Raw genomic sequence first — 12,220 nt, 5'->3', positions numbered from 1 at the left:
TCGGCAAAATACGCTTGAAAGCAGTCTGCCGCGTTCAGGTGAACGTGCACCCCTTGCGTCTGAATTCATTTCAGATCGCTGTTCTCTGCCGCGCTTCATCTGTCTGCTGGAACCGGCTGGTCGTCACGGCGGAGGGAGGCAGCGTTTCCCCGAGTCGCTGTGGTTTGAGCCCTGCTACGGGCTGCTCTCGGGGGAGAAGGGGGCCCGGGAGGGCCGTGCGGGCCGTGCCGCCCCCCCGCCGCACGCCGCGCCGGGGCCGTGCCTGGCTGCCGGGCCCTGCAGCGCGGCGGTGGCGGCCCCGCGAAGCCGTCTGGTGCCACCTCCCGGTGCCACCTCAGCCGGTGTCGGCGGCGCCGGGCCGGGCCGGAGCGGGGGCCCGTGTCCCCGCCGCGGCCCCCGGCAGCGCCGCCCGCCCGCGAGCGGAGCCGCTGCCGCCCCGTGCGCGGGGCCGAGGCAGCGCAAAGCCGCCCGCAGCGCCGGCGCGCACCTCGCCAGAGCGCTGGCGTGTCGTGCAAGGGCAGCCGAGGATGAGTGCTTGGGGAACTGACTGAGCCCGATGCGGCACCGGTAGCCGCGGATGCGGTGGGAGGAAAGAACTTGAGTGTCATTCGCTGCTTTTCATGCAGCTAAAGACAGAGGTGAGCTAGTAACGGAGAATCGTGCCCGTGCTATCAGCAGTTGGTGTAAACGTGGGTTTTTATTTTTAAACAAACTAATTTTTTCATTAAATCTTCTTTCTGGGCAGTGACTGGACCGCGTAGCTAGATGTGTATTTTGTATCAGCCGATGTAAGGAAGTCACGCTCTTTGCTTCGAGAGACTTGGGGTGCAGGTCCAGGTCACCACCGCTTGCCGAAAGTGGCAGCTTTATCTTAGCTGTGATGTAGCAACTCCCTCAGAACAGGCCAGGCCTCCCCTTTTTTGAGGTAGGGACACACCACTGAAACAGGGTATAGAACATAGGAACGAGGGCACTAGGGGCATTTTCTGTTTTCTTTTGGGGAGAGATGAGGGGGCAAGGGGCAGCACAGCAGCCTGCCGTGCTAGGGGTCCCACTGGAGGCGGTGCAGGCAGGTGGGATGCACAGGACAGCAAGATCTGCAGCAGCTTCTCCCCACGCTGGTTTGATAAAAGAGGAATTCAGCCCAGTGGGTCTGTCTGCTCAAAAGGTCTCTGCTGGAGCAGGTGGAGCACAGAAAGATAGTACCAAGGAAATAAACAGTTTTTTCTCATCCCCCCCCCCCCAATTGTTGGTTTGGTTTTGGTTTTTGGTTGTTGTTTTTTTTTTCTCCAGCAAATAAAATAAAGGGAAAAGACCACACTAGAAAGATAAGTTGTGCTCTTGGCTATTTCTGCTAAGCTTTAATAGGTTTGCAAAACAGAGGTGTAAAACTTGCAAGAAGGGTGAAATAATTAGACTAGGAATGTGGGGGTTTTGTCCCTGCTGTATTTATCCTTGGGCCAGATCAGAAACATAAGACGTCCAACAGGTGTTTTCAAACGAAAGAACTGAACAGTTCCTCCTTTCTCTAAAAGCCACATACTTTTCCTATCTAATCAGTAATACGAAATGGGGAGGTGCTGACACAAGCAAGAATAGCTGATGACTTCATCAGTGTGGCAGCAGCTTTCCCTTTCAAGTGTGAGCAATTTATTGTGGGTTTGGGAGGTTTTATTTTGTTTTTAATTTTGTCTTCTATGCAGGAAACTGCAGTCACCCTTAGGACTGTTCCAGTCTTACTTTAAATCTAGGCTGAGGCAGAGCACAGTACTATGTGCTATTACTCTCTAACAAGCACCAACTGCTGCTCTTGCAATCAAAACAAATGTAAAGCCAGTAACTCTAGTCACCAGCAATTTTTACTCTTATTATTAGTGGATTTGACCTAAGAACTAGAGGGAGCTTAATCACCATAGCTAGATGTTAACATTGTGTACATAACCATGAAGGGTGAAAACTTCTGAAAAACTTAAGCAAATAATTTCTTCTCTTCCCCAACAGACAGACTGGCTATTCTGACATGGGAAAAACCCTGTAATTTCAGAGAGGTGACCAGTAAAACTGCAACAAAACTGTTCCAAGATTTAAAGCAGCAGGGAAAGCGACCTTCTACAATGCAGTTACGATTGTTTCTCCATCCTCTTTGAAAACAGGCTCCTCAAAACTTTTTTGTATGGCTGTGTTGTTTTTCTTTTTTAAACTGTAAATTATGTAGTGAATTTGTGTCATGTTTTGCTGTGAGAGTTCTCTGGATTGTAGTTGGGAAATTACTTTTCACCTTTACAACATATTAACCTCTCAGTCACACAATCAAAGTGTCAAAATTATCTACTGCCCACTGCAGCGTATTGTTAGAGAAGCTGAAGCTCCACTAAAAGGGAAAAGCGGTTTTCAGTGTAACTAAAGATGTGGCTGCCTACACTTTCCACGCTGGACAGGCTTGAGGCCACAGCTGCCCGGAGCCCTCGGCAGCCCTCGCCCCGCGGAGGGCTGGGTGCTCTCTGGGACCGACGGCTGTGCTGTGTTGCAGCGTGGCGCGTCTGGCTGCGCTTGTTCATGCTTCTGCCACAAAATGATGAGTAACACAAGAGACAAAAGAGCAAGTGTTCCTCGCTGGAGGAGCTGGTGTGCTACACAAGTGAGTAAAGCCTCAAAATGTCCATAAAAGAACTGAAGTGCCAGCTGTGGAGTCAAGCCACTTCCAGGCTTACCCAGATAAAGTACGAGTCAGTATCGTGATTATTTTCATAATCACTTAATTGAACAGAAATTAATACCTCCTCTGAGCAGCATTACAAGCCAGCAGCAAGCAAGGCATCATTCATGCTGCCGATAGCTTTGGGTGATTTTTCTGTGTTCAGGAGTTCAGATGCGATCAGGCCCTAACTGACTTTGGACCAGGCTTGTTCTGATGTGTCCCCTGCCTTTCTCCAGGTGAACTGTTCATTTTCTGACCTGGTGTTGGCTGTCCAAGTCTGGCATCACAGCATACTTCCTCCTCACCACCTGCTTTTCCTTGTGTAGATTTCCTGTCTACCATAATACAGATGCTTTTGGCATCAATGCAGTACCCTCACTCTCGACCATAAACCTCATGGTGAAATCAGCTAGCAGGGGTAGGAGCCTTCTTGTATGGAGCCCATTTCTGTATGATAAAGGTGAAGGAAATAATAAAAATTTCTCTTCTGACACATTATCTCCTAAAGCAGGTATCTTCAGCTGCCCAAAAGCACGCTTTTTCCCTCTTCCGTGAGATGACATGTAAATAGTTAACTCTTTCTAAAAAAGTAATGAGAGGACACTTGTTCTATGACAACGCATTTGCTCTGAAAAGACCACCAAATGGACCACAGCCAGAACTTCTGAACGGGTAGGATTAATACCCATTGGTTTAATATTAAGCTAAGCACAAACCCCAACCGAGCACGTAAGGTATTTCTAAAGAAGGGAATACTGAGACTCAGGTTTTGTACTCGGGGCTGAGGAAACAAAGGCACCACCCTACACAGTATGAATTTTAATTGTTCTTTTTGGGATCTGTCAAGGAAATAGCAAAAGCCTGAAATTAGTGTGTAGTAGGAACTAGGGAGGTCTAGAGGGAATTGTTTATGATAAGGGAGGCAAGGTGGGCAAAAAAATGAAGTACTAGCTCCCAAGTCTTTTCTTCCAGGTAACTGCTACTCTTTGGAGCCATTAAGGTCTGGGTCCTCACACAGCCACACTGCCTCTGCCCTCCCTGTGCTCTGCTGCCCCTGCCTTCCCACCTGCGGTCACTCCCCCCCCCAGGCTGTGGGCTCCTTCATGGCTGGCACTGGTTCTGGGCGTGCCCTTTGCCTTTTAACTCTCTAACACCAGCTGTTTCCATGCCTCCATTCGTATTTGATGTTAATTCTGGGACATAGAGATCCCTTTCCGCACTGCAACAAGTGCCCTGAAAAATCTAGGTTGCTGTTCTGAATTACCGTTTAAGCCATTAGTTGCTTAAGGAAGCTCGCCAGAGCCAGCAGCCAGCAATATTTCTTGTATGCAAACTGCCTCCTAAATAGTAGGACAGTCCTCCAGTATCCGCTCTCTGTCTGTGGTAGCTGGATTTCCTGGGGATGTGTTCGATGTGCAACATGATCAGTACAATAAGACGGTGACACACGTTTAGCAATTGCTTTCTGAGAGTCTGTTAATACCACATAAAAAATGGTTCTCAGGTTCTGCACACAGACAGGTTTATGTAAAATATATAAACATTTGTCCAAGTTGTTACAGATTGCATAAATACGGCATTTTTACTGTTGCATTTACAGATGTGCATGTACAATGATGTGCAAATAATCACAATTTGATTACAATCTTTGAAAGGTACTTGAACCTTGCATCCAAGTAACGCAATGAATGAAAAATGCCCACCAAAGAATTTAAATAGCAAACTTAAAACATGGTTTAAATTCGTAACAAAATTCAATGTCTTCTCAGTAAAACTTTCACACATTTAAAATAGTTTGTATTCATTTTATTTGTATATGTCAAAATACATTTTTTTTTCCAAAATAGTGGGTTTTGCAACTAGTTTCATGCAGATACAAGGTCTGCTCAGTACTACCAATAAAATCAATATAGCACAGTAGCCATTCATTTTTTAGATATAAAGAATAAATAACCTAAATATAAAACACTAAAATATTAGAAACATGTATTTAATCATTCACAGGCACCCAAACTTTACCAAATATAATCCAGAATATGCCTAACTGTCTTGTAACAGAACTCAATACGTTGCAGCCATTCAATTCTTTATTTTATGTTAGCGTAAGACAATGGAAGTCCCTATCGTTCAGACCCACCTCTCATACAGTTCAATTACAATAAGATATCTCAAACTATCTGTGTACCTTTAAAATCAAGAATCCTGAGCTTGGTAGTAAGAGCATAACCTTACATCTTCAAAAAACCAATCAACAGAGAGAGGACACCATGTCTTCCTTACCAAAACATATCCCAACCCCGTAAAACTAACCCTCACCCCCCAAGTAGGCAGTAGAACACAATGACCTTTTTAAATGAAGGGGTACAAATTCACATTTAATATAGTATACAATATAATCAATAATACAATAGCTACTACAAGCTTTACAATGTACAATTTGTTTTAATGGCTGATCTGTTCAGTGGTTTTAGGCAATAAACTATGTGCCAATAGGATGTCGTATTTTGAATGGTTTAGTGAAAATATAAAAGCTGTTTCTAACAAAAGCGATCTTAAGTACTTTTCTTTGTTTTTAAAGGCCACTGAAATGTATAAAATGGTCTGACATGATGGTGTTATCAAATTGGATGCCTTCTCACATGGCAACAACAGTGCATATAAACATTAATATGAGTGTAATGGGTTATGTTTTTCAAATGATTTAGTACATTACTTTGGCTAGCACAACAGTTTTGGACAGCACTCAGATAAATACAGGTAAGTGAAATGTAGTGAAGCAGTTATATTTATGCAATTTTTTATTATGGTGAACACTATCAAATAAAAAAAATGGGAGGAAAAGATAATAAAGTATTTTATATAGTTTAGACCTTTTGTAAAGATAGGGCTCCATACAATGTACAATGCCTAAATTCTTTATACCATAAAAATTAATGAACTTTGTTAAACACACTATTCTGGAGTAGCCTAATTTGCATTAACAGACATTTGCAATAGGGAAATATATTCAAGCATGCCACGTGGTGGTCTGAAAAATCAAACCAGTACACATTTATATATACAGCATCACTCAGTACCTGCTCAAATGAACGTGACAATTACAGGATCTAACATCTTTCACTACAAACAACTTTTTTTTTTTAAAAAAAGTGACCAATAAAAGCAGAAAACAGGACTCCTAAAGTATTTCTAATTTCAACTGACTTTTAAAGCATTTTGTATAGGAAATAAATGCATATTGCACAAACAGTGAAAGCAAATGTTCCACCAAACATCTCTGTTCCAGGTGGTTGGACAATACAACTCTAGGTAGCTACACAAATATGTAATTTAAAAGGGTGTGTGGTCTCGGCAAATGGTAAAGCTGTGAAAACACTGTACAAGAGAATCTGGTACATGAATAATTAGAAGGGAAAAAAATAATCCAAACTTAAGATTTAAAGAAAAACTGAGTATAGAAAAAAAACCTGGGAATTGTGGCACAACAAAAACATTATTGAGTAACTGTCTTCTGTGAGAGCTGAAAGCTTTTGTTGATGTAAAAGTGTTTATGTACAACTAAGGCTTACTGGTTAAATATCTGAGGCGTATCTGGCCTTGAACACTTTCCTTATTATGCTGTAGCTGTAAACAAGATTTCTCAGTCACTTTATCTTCTCAGCAGCTGCATTTTAACAGAAACAATGATCTTTATACAAAAAAACACACAGGTAAGAGGGCGTTTGGCAGGATATCTGAAAATTACAGTCTCCAAGGGATCTTCCCACACTTTTCAGTGACTGCCACACTATGGTCCACTGGAGTTACTAGTGATGTGCAATACCGTAATTTGCTGCTGTAGTAAACCCTTTATTTGGAAAGTTTGCTTATAACTCTGATCAAGGCCCCATTTTCATCTTTTAGCCTCTGGTTGTCTGCCTTCAGGTCTGGTAGCATCTATGAAAAATGAAACACGACAGTTATTTGCTATTATACCCCAAGTAAAAGCAGCAAGACTAGACAAGCACTGGGGGTAAAATTCTTTATTCAGCTTAAGCATCCTGGCAGCTCTCCCCCTTCATATCAGCAGGTCAGAAAGATTTCACCTTTTAACATGATACAGTTATAGATTTGGAGTTTTCATTTGCTTAGACTAGATGCACTAAATCTCAGTGGTACAGATGTCAACTGCTAACAAAAACATTTATAGTAGTGTGGGGAAAGTAATTAGGTGCTTCAAATTTCAGTCCAAAACCAAAAGATGTTAATTACCAACAATGTAAAAAGGCTTGTCAGTACTGCACTTGCAGAGTTTCAAAAAAACATGCTGTGGTTAAGCTTATCTACCACTGTGCTCTTGGATGATTTCATCCTGATCAGATACAGTGTGATTCAGCTTGTTAGCTCATAGCATTAATCTTCCAACCACTTCCAAACTTGCGTCGAAGCACACATCCGATAATTTGACATATTCCTGAACAGCATAGTTCACACACGAGCAGATCACTGAAACACCAGGCTGCAAACTCAAACATACAAGTTAGGAGATGGCAAGTTAAAGTTGCCGCAGGAGATGGGTGACACACAAGCACAAAAGCTGGGAGGCAGAAGCCAAGTGAGGTAAGAGCTGGACAGGCTCAAACAGGAAAGAAGGACAAGTCAGTGCACAGAGGTTTGTACTGGGAGAATTTAACTTGTCAAAGAAACTAGAAGTAATCTCAGCAGTCCTCCACATCTACATTCATACACTGACAGCAAACCACCTGTAATACTCATGGCTAAGGTACGTGTATAGTTTCTAGCAGGAGGTTTACACAGGAGGTAACCGCCTATTCCTGCACAGCAGTTATTCAGTAACATCAAGTGCAAGGGCACACAAGAGGTCTAAGTCCAGCTAGTGACGTATGTAACAACTGCTACATAATTCTTCACGATGAAATTTCCTTGCCACTAGTGTCGTTTTAATTTTATTCGAGCAAAATTATACTTTCAAGCTCATTATATTCAGAACTTTATTATGGAACAGAAAAGAACCAAGAAGTTTAAGAATGCAGGGTTAATTAACTGTGTGTTGCACTAGAGGCTTCATTTACAGATCTCCTCTAAAGGATTCCTGTCCACACTCAGTTCACCCAACAGCAGACCCTCCCATACAGTGAAACACGATGATGCACCGAAGATGACTGTGGTTACAGAACTTCTAGTTTATTTACCTGCAAATACCAAAGCATGCGAAAGGAAGATGACAAGATATCGTAAGAGGAAAAAAGGTGGTCTCTACCATTAAGTAAAAATCATTCTGCTAACCTGGACTTCTAACCTGCGCTCCAACTCTGCTCCACGGTGGAGCTTAGGACAAGCTACCTAAACTGAGTTTTTCACAGAGTCAGAATGAGGCTTCCATTATAGTGAAGTGAGAGCTGTGCTCTAAAGAGAAAGTGCTGTGAAATGCTGATTCCTTCCAAAACCCGTGTCAAGGTGTTTGACATTGGGCAACACAAGTAATCATTTGGCAATTTTCAAGTCTTATTTGTGTTACGTTTTCTAAGCTGTACAAATCTACTAATAAAAAAAAAATCACTGTTATCTGTGATACACATTATGGAACAACCCTAGGTTTCTACTACTACTACAGGTACATGCGCGGTACACGCTCCTGTTATCTGGATATGACTCCTAGTATGTGTATCTGCAAACAGTGAGACAGTCATTTGTTCAGGCAAAGCAACTAAAACCTTTCCTTCCTCCTTTTCATTCTGTTAGGGACTTGATACCAAAGATCCTGGATGAAACCACCACAACAGCTTCATCTAGCCACGCACAAGGAAGCAAAGGAGTCTGGTTTTGTCCTTAAATAGGTACCGCGACAAGTGCTGTCACGTATGCTTTCCAATGAAACCTCACACTAACTCCAGGAATGTCACAGTCCTCTTTCAACTTCCTGACTAGGGAGCTGCAGCCCATAATGCTTAGTTACATACAGGCAGACCCACAGAGTGGTATATTTTCTGGTAAACTATTTTAACAAAAAGGCTGCAGTTCAAATGTAGAGCTTTAACATAATCAGCTACCATTATATGTCTGCAAATCTCTGTAGACAGATTTTAATCCTGATTAAAGTAATGGGTAGAATAGTTACTAAGAATTTTTTTTTTCTTTTGCTGTGAGTCTTCTAAAGAATAGAAGACGACTGGTAGGAGACAAAAGCAGTTATGAATAATAGGAGATTGATCAGGAAGGCTAAGCTCGAGTAACCTAAAATATTTAGGCTTCTCATCCATACTAATCCCCACATACTTTAAACCTAGTCAGACAATTTTCTTGCAGCAGTGCATTCCTCTGGTACTCAAACTTCTCATGAGGTGACATCACACACCTTTAATGTGCAAAGGCAGGAAAAAAAACACCTTTGCAATAAATTCAGTAAAATTTTACATACTGTACTTAACACTTTGAATTCTAATCTGTTTCTTGCTAAAATACCAAAGTATTTTCCTGTTATGAGATCCTTGAATAAAGCTACAAATGCACTATTTTGCCTATCTGCAATATATGACTAGCTAGAAAATTTGCAGTGCTGTTGTTGAGCAAATAGTTATTCAAGAATCACCTGACAACATATGTGGAGCCAACTTGGATCTGTACAGTAATAATGTCTGTCTTTGCTGGAGGATTCAGCATTTTTTACATACAAAACAGCTTTGTGAATTAAGATTACAAAAAACTCATAAACTGTTAAGGTACCTGTTTATATTAATCAGGCATGCTGCTATGGTTAAGCTACCATCATGTCAAGCCTCCCTATTCTATTTCCATTGCTTTTCTTTTGCTAGCCAGGCTCCTCAAGCTGCACAATTATCTGCCACTGAAAATTCCCTCTACTAAAAGGAATACTGAGTAGTTTTCTGTGGGTTAACACCCTGAATTGGCTTACCATGGTTAAAGGAATGCCAGTGCTAGCAAAAAAAACCCGGAATGGACACATGGCTGTGGACAGCAGTCATTAGATTAGCTCAGCTCTGTTGAAACACACCATTGTTAGCTGAAGCTGATGTACGATGGGCTTCCCTAAAGGGACAGCTTTCCCTCCTCATGCCAGCAGTATGCTCCTGCTGCTTTCTGCGTGTTACTTTAGTGATTCAACGATGCTGGAGAGAGATGGTTCAAATAATATAATGAATAGAGAGATCTGTTTTCAGCCAGGTCAGTGAGCTGACTTGACTCACTCAGCAAGGGTTAACACAAGGGAAAGTTGAGGAATGCAGGGCCTGGACCAAGAATAACCTTTCTATCCACATCCTATTATCAGACCAACTCCAGGAAGAAACAAAGCCAAAGGATAAACCTTCTCTTTATTTCATGCCTCTTAGTGAGGAAAACCTGAGATCGGACTCTAAGCGGAATGAAAAAAATGTACATTCATCACCTCTCTTTAAGTGGGAAGGGCGGTAGGCAAGGGGAAGCAGTTTAGCAAGTGTCACTGTGCAGAAGGAAAAATAACTTTTTTCACCTACACATCTTAAAAGCTGACTGAAACACCTCCAGTCTATACAGCTGTTACAAAAACAAGGAGGAAGGCAGGCATATAGATTTGGTGTGGAGTGAAACTATATTTTGTTCCTCATAGAAGCTGTGTACCTTCTGTGGGTGTCTGAAAGAGCCCTGCCATAACACTAGGGACAACAAACTGGCATTTTTTTCCAAGATGAAACTCAAAATAGTTCATACCTATAACAGAAGAGGACTGAACCAGATGACCTGGTAAGTATGAACCAATCTGACACCTTAGGCAGGTTTTTTTGTGTCTGCGTTTGTATAGTCCATGCATTATAGGATTTGCTCCACAACTGGAATACCTATATATATATATGTAGCAATATAAATCAATAACCTTAACTCAGTGCTAAAACTGGGTATTTTATGCTGTCTAGATAAAAATGAGAATTGGCCAGAACCGCAGTGGAAGTTAATATGTGAAAATATTGATCAACTTGAAATTCCAATACATTTCTTAAAGAAAAAGCTTTGGTCCCCTCTAAACACTAAAACACACAAATGTAAGAAATGAAGTTGCTGATGCCACTGTTCAGGATTGCACAATACTGAAAACAGTTCTCAAACATTCTTTAGTTGAGACTAGATTTTAATCAATTCTATGCACCTCAATTATACTGCAGTAAGAAAGCTCAATTCTTAATTTCAATTTCTTAGAAAACTAGAGGAAAATCTATCTGAGCATTTACTCAAACATCAAAACAAGGGACTGACTTCAGTGTATCCTAGTGTGCACTCAAATCCCTTCAATTGTTGCCAAGGTTTTAACATGTCAAAGGTCTTCTGGATCATTGTCAATTTATCTTCCAAGCACGGGAGGACAAGCTTCAGTGCTAGTAAGAACACCACACCATACCAACACATCAGCAATACCTGTAGTTGGTACACCAGACACCATGCTTTAGCCACACTTCCATAACCGAGCAGCAGTCAGTCAGTTTCTGACACACAAGCGTTAATAGTAAAGTTCTGCTCAAGCACAAACTGAATTGTCAACACCTGCCTGGCTACACAAAGGAGAAGGAAGAAATTACAAGTCCACAGAGCGCAGTTGCCTACAGGACCCTGACAGCTTGGCAACCACTCGGGTCAAGGCCCTATTCTCAGTCACCAGTTGCTCATTTATGTGTCTCAAAGTTTGAATCTGCTTTATTTGTTGCAGGTTCTGCAGAAATCAAAGAAATAGGAATGAAAACGAGAAATAACCGCCTCCATGTTTATTATGTTTAAAAGAACTAGAGATGAGCAGAATTGAAAGAAAACTTAGAAGAGACAGTCCTGTTTAAAGTAGATAAGTTGCTGTGAAAGGAAAGTATCAAACAAGTGGCACATTCTTGAAAAGCAATCCAAGAACCAGCAGTGATTAGTCACAGCTTTCCAAAACAGTTCAGGATGCATTAACAATGAGAGCTATTCCTGGAATTCTTTACTTAACATCCTAATTGCACAAACTACATCTCCTATTCAGAAGTCTGTAAATAACGACACATTTAACATACACTTTTACATGGATGTGCAACAAATGATAGGAAGAGTATTTACTCTTTAATTCAAAACTTTCACATATTGCTTACTGAAAGTAGGCTTTTGAAAAAAGGCAATATATTAGCATGCTCTGTTTTTCTCGGAAGCCCAGCTTTTCCTAACAGGAATTTACAGGTTGATGGCAGAAGCTCACATCCTGTCTTCCACTCCGAGGCACAGTTATTTTTCTCTAGTATGGTTTGCTATCTACATATTTCACTTCTGAAGACCCCTCAAGGAACCAGAGATTGTGTCCTCCCTTTACGGCAAACTACCTTGGTCTGAATCCAAAGGAGCTAGAGGCATCATGGTTGTCTTCTGCCTATATCTGCCTGTCAGCTTCAATTACTTCAACAAAACTTTGCACATTTTATTGAATTTTAATTCAATAAAAGTATTTTAATGAAAAGTATTTGGAAGTTAATACCGTTTCCAAGCACCAGAGGGCGCGCAAAAAACGAGCTT

General features: G+C 41.5%; 1 protein-coding gene and 1 long non-coding RNA gene across 5 annotated transcripts in view; one reads left to right on the top strand and one right to left on the bottom strand.

Annotated features, from left to right (window-relative positions):
• Positions 1 to 543: 543 nt before the first annotated feature.
• On the top strand, positions 544 to 4,956 carry LOC114011953 (uncharacterized). Its single transcript, XR_008747851.1, has 2 exons — positions 544 to 638; positions 746 to 4,956. It is a non-coding gene; the product is annotated as an uncharacterized LOC114011953 (long non-coding RNA).
• PPP1R12A (protein phosphatase 1 regulatory subunit 12A) overlaps positions 4,490 to 12,220 on the bottom strand; it is a 121,958-nt gene continuing 114,227 nt past the window's right edge. For 3 of the 4 annotated variants that reach the window (XM_055808595.1, XM_055808596.1, XM_055808597.1), the window contains one exon: positions 4,490 to 6,634. In XM_055808595.1, coding sequence (XP_055664570.1) covers positions 6,548 to 6,634 — 87 coding nt within the window. In that variant the 3' untranslated portion in view covers positions 4,490 to 6,547. The other variant, XM_055808598.1, reaches the window with a different exon arrangement.

This window comes from Falco peregrinus, chromosome 6 (genome assembly GCF_023634155.1).
Source record: "Falco peregrinus isolate bFalPer1 chromosome 6, bFalPer1.pri, whole genome shotgun sequence".
In the NCBI taxonomy this organism is placed as follows: domain Eukaryota; kingdom Metazoa; phylum Chordata; class Aves; order Falconiformes; family Falconidae; genus Falco; species Falco peregrinus.
Note: the sequence above shows the minus strand (reverse complement) of the source record. Positions and strands in the feature narration are given on the sequence as shown.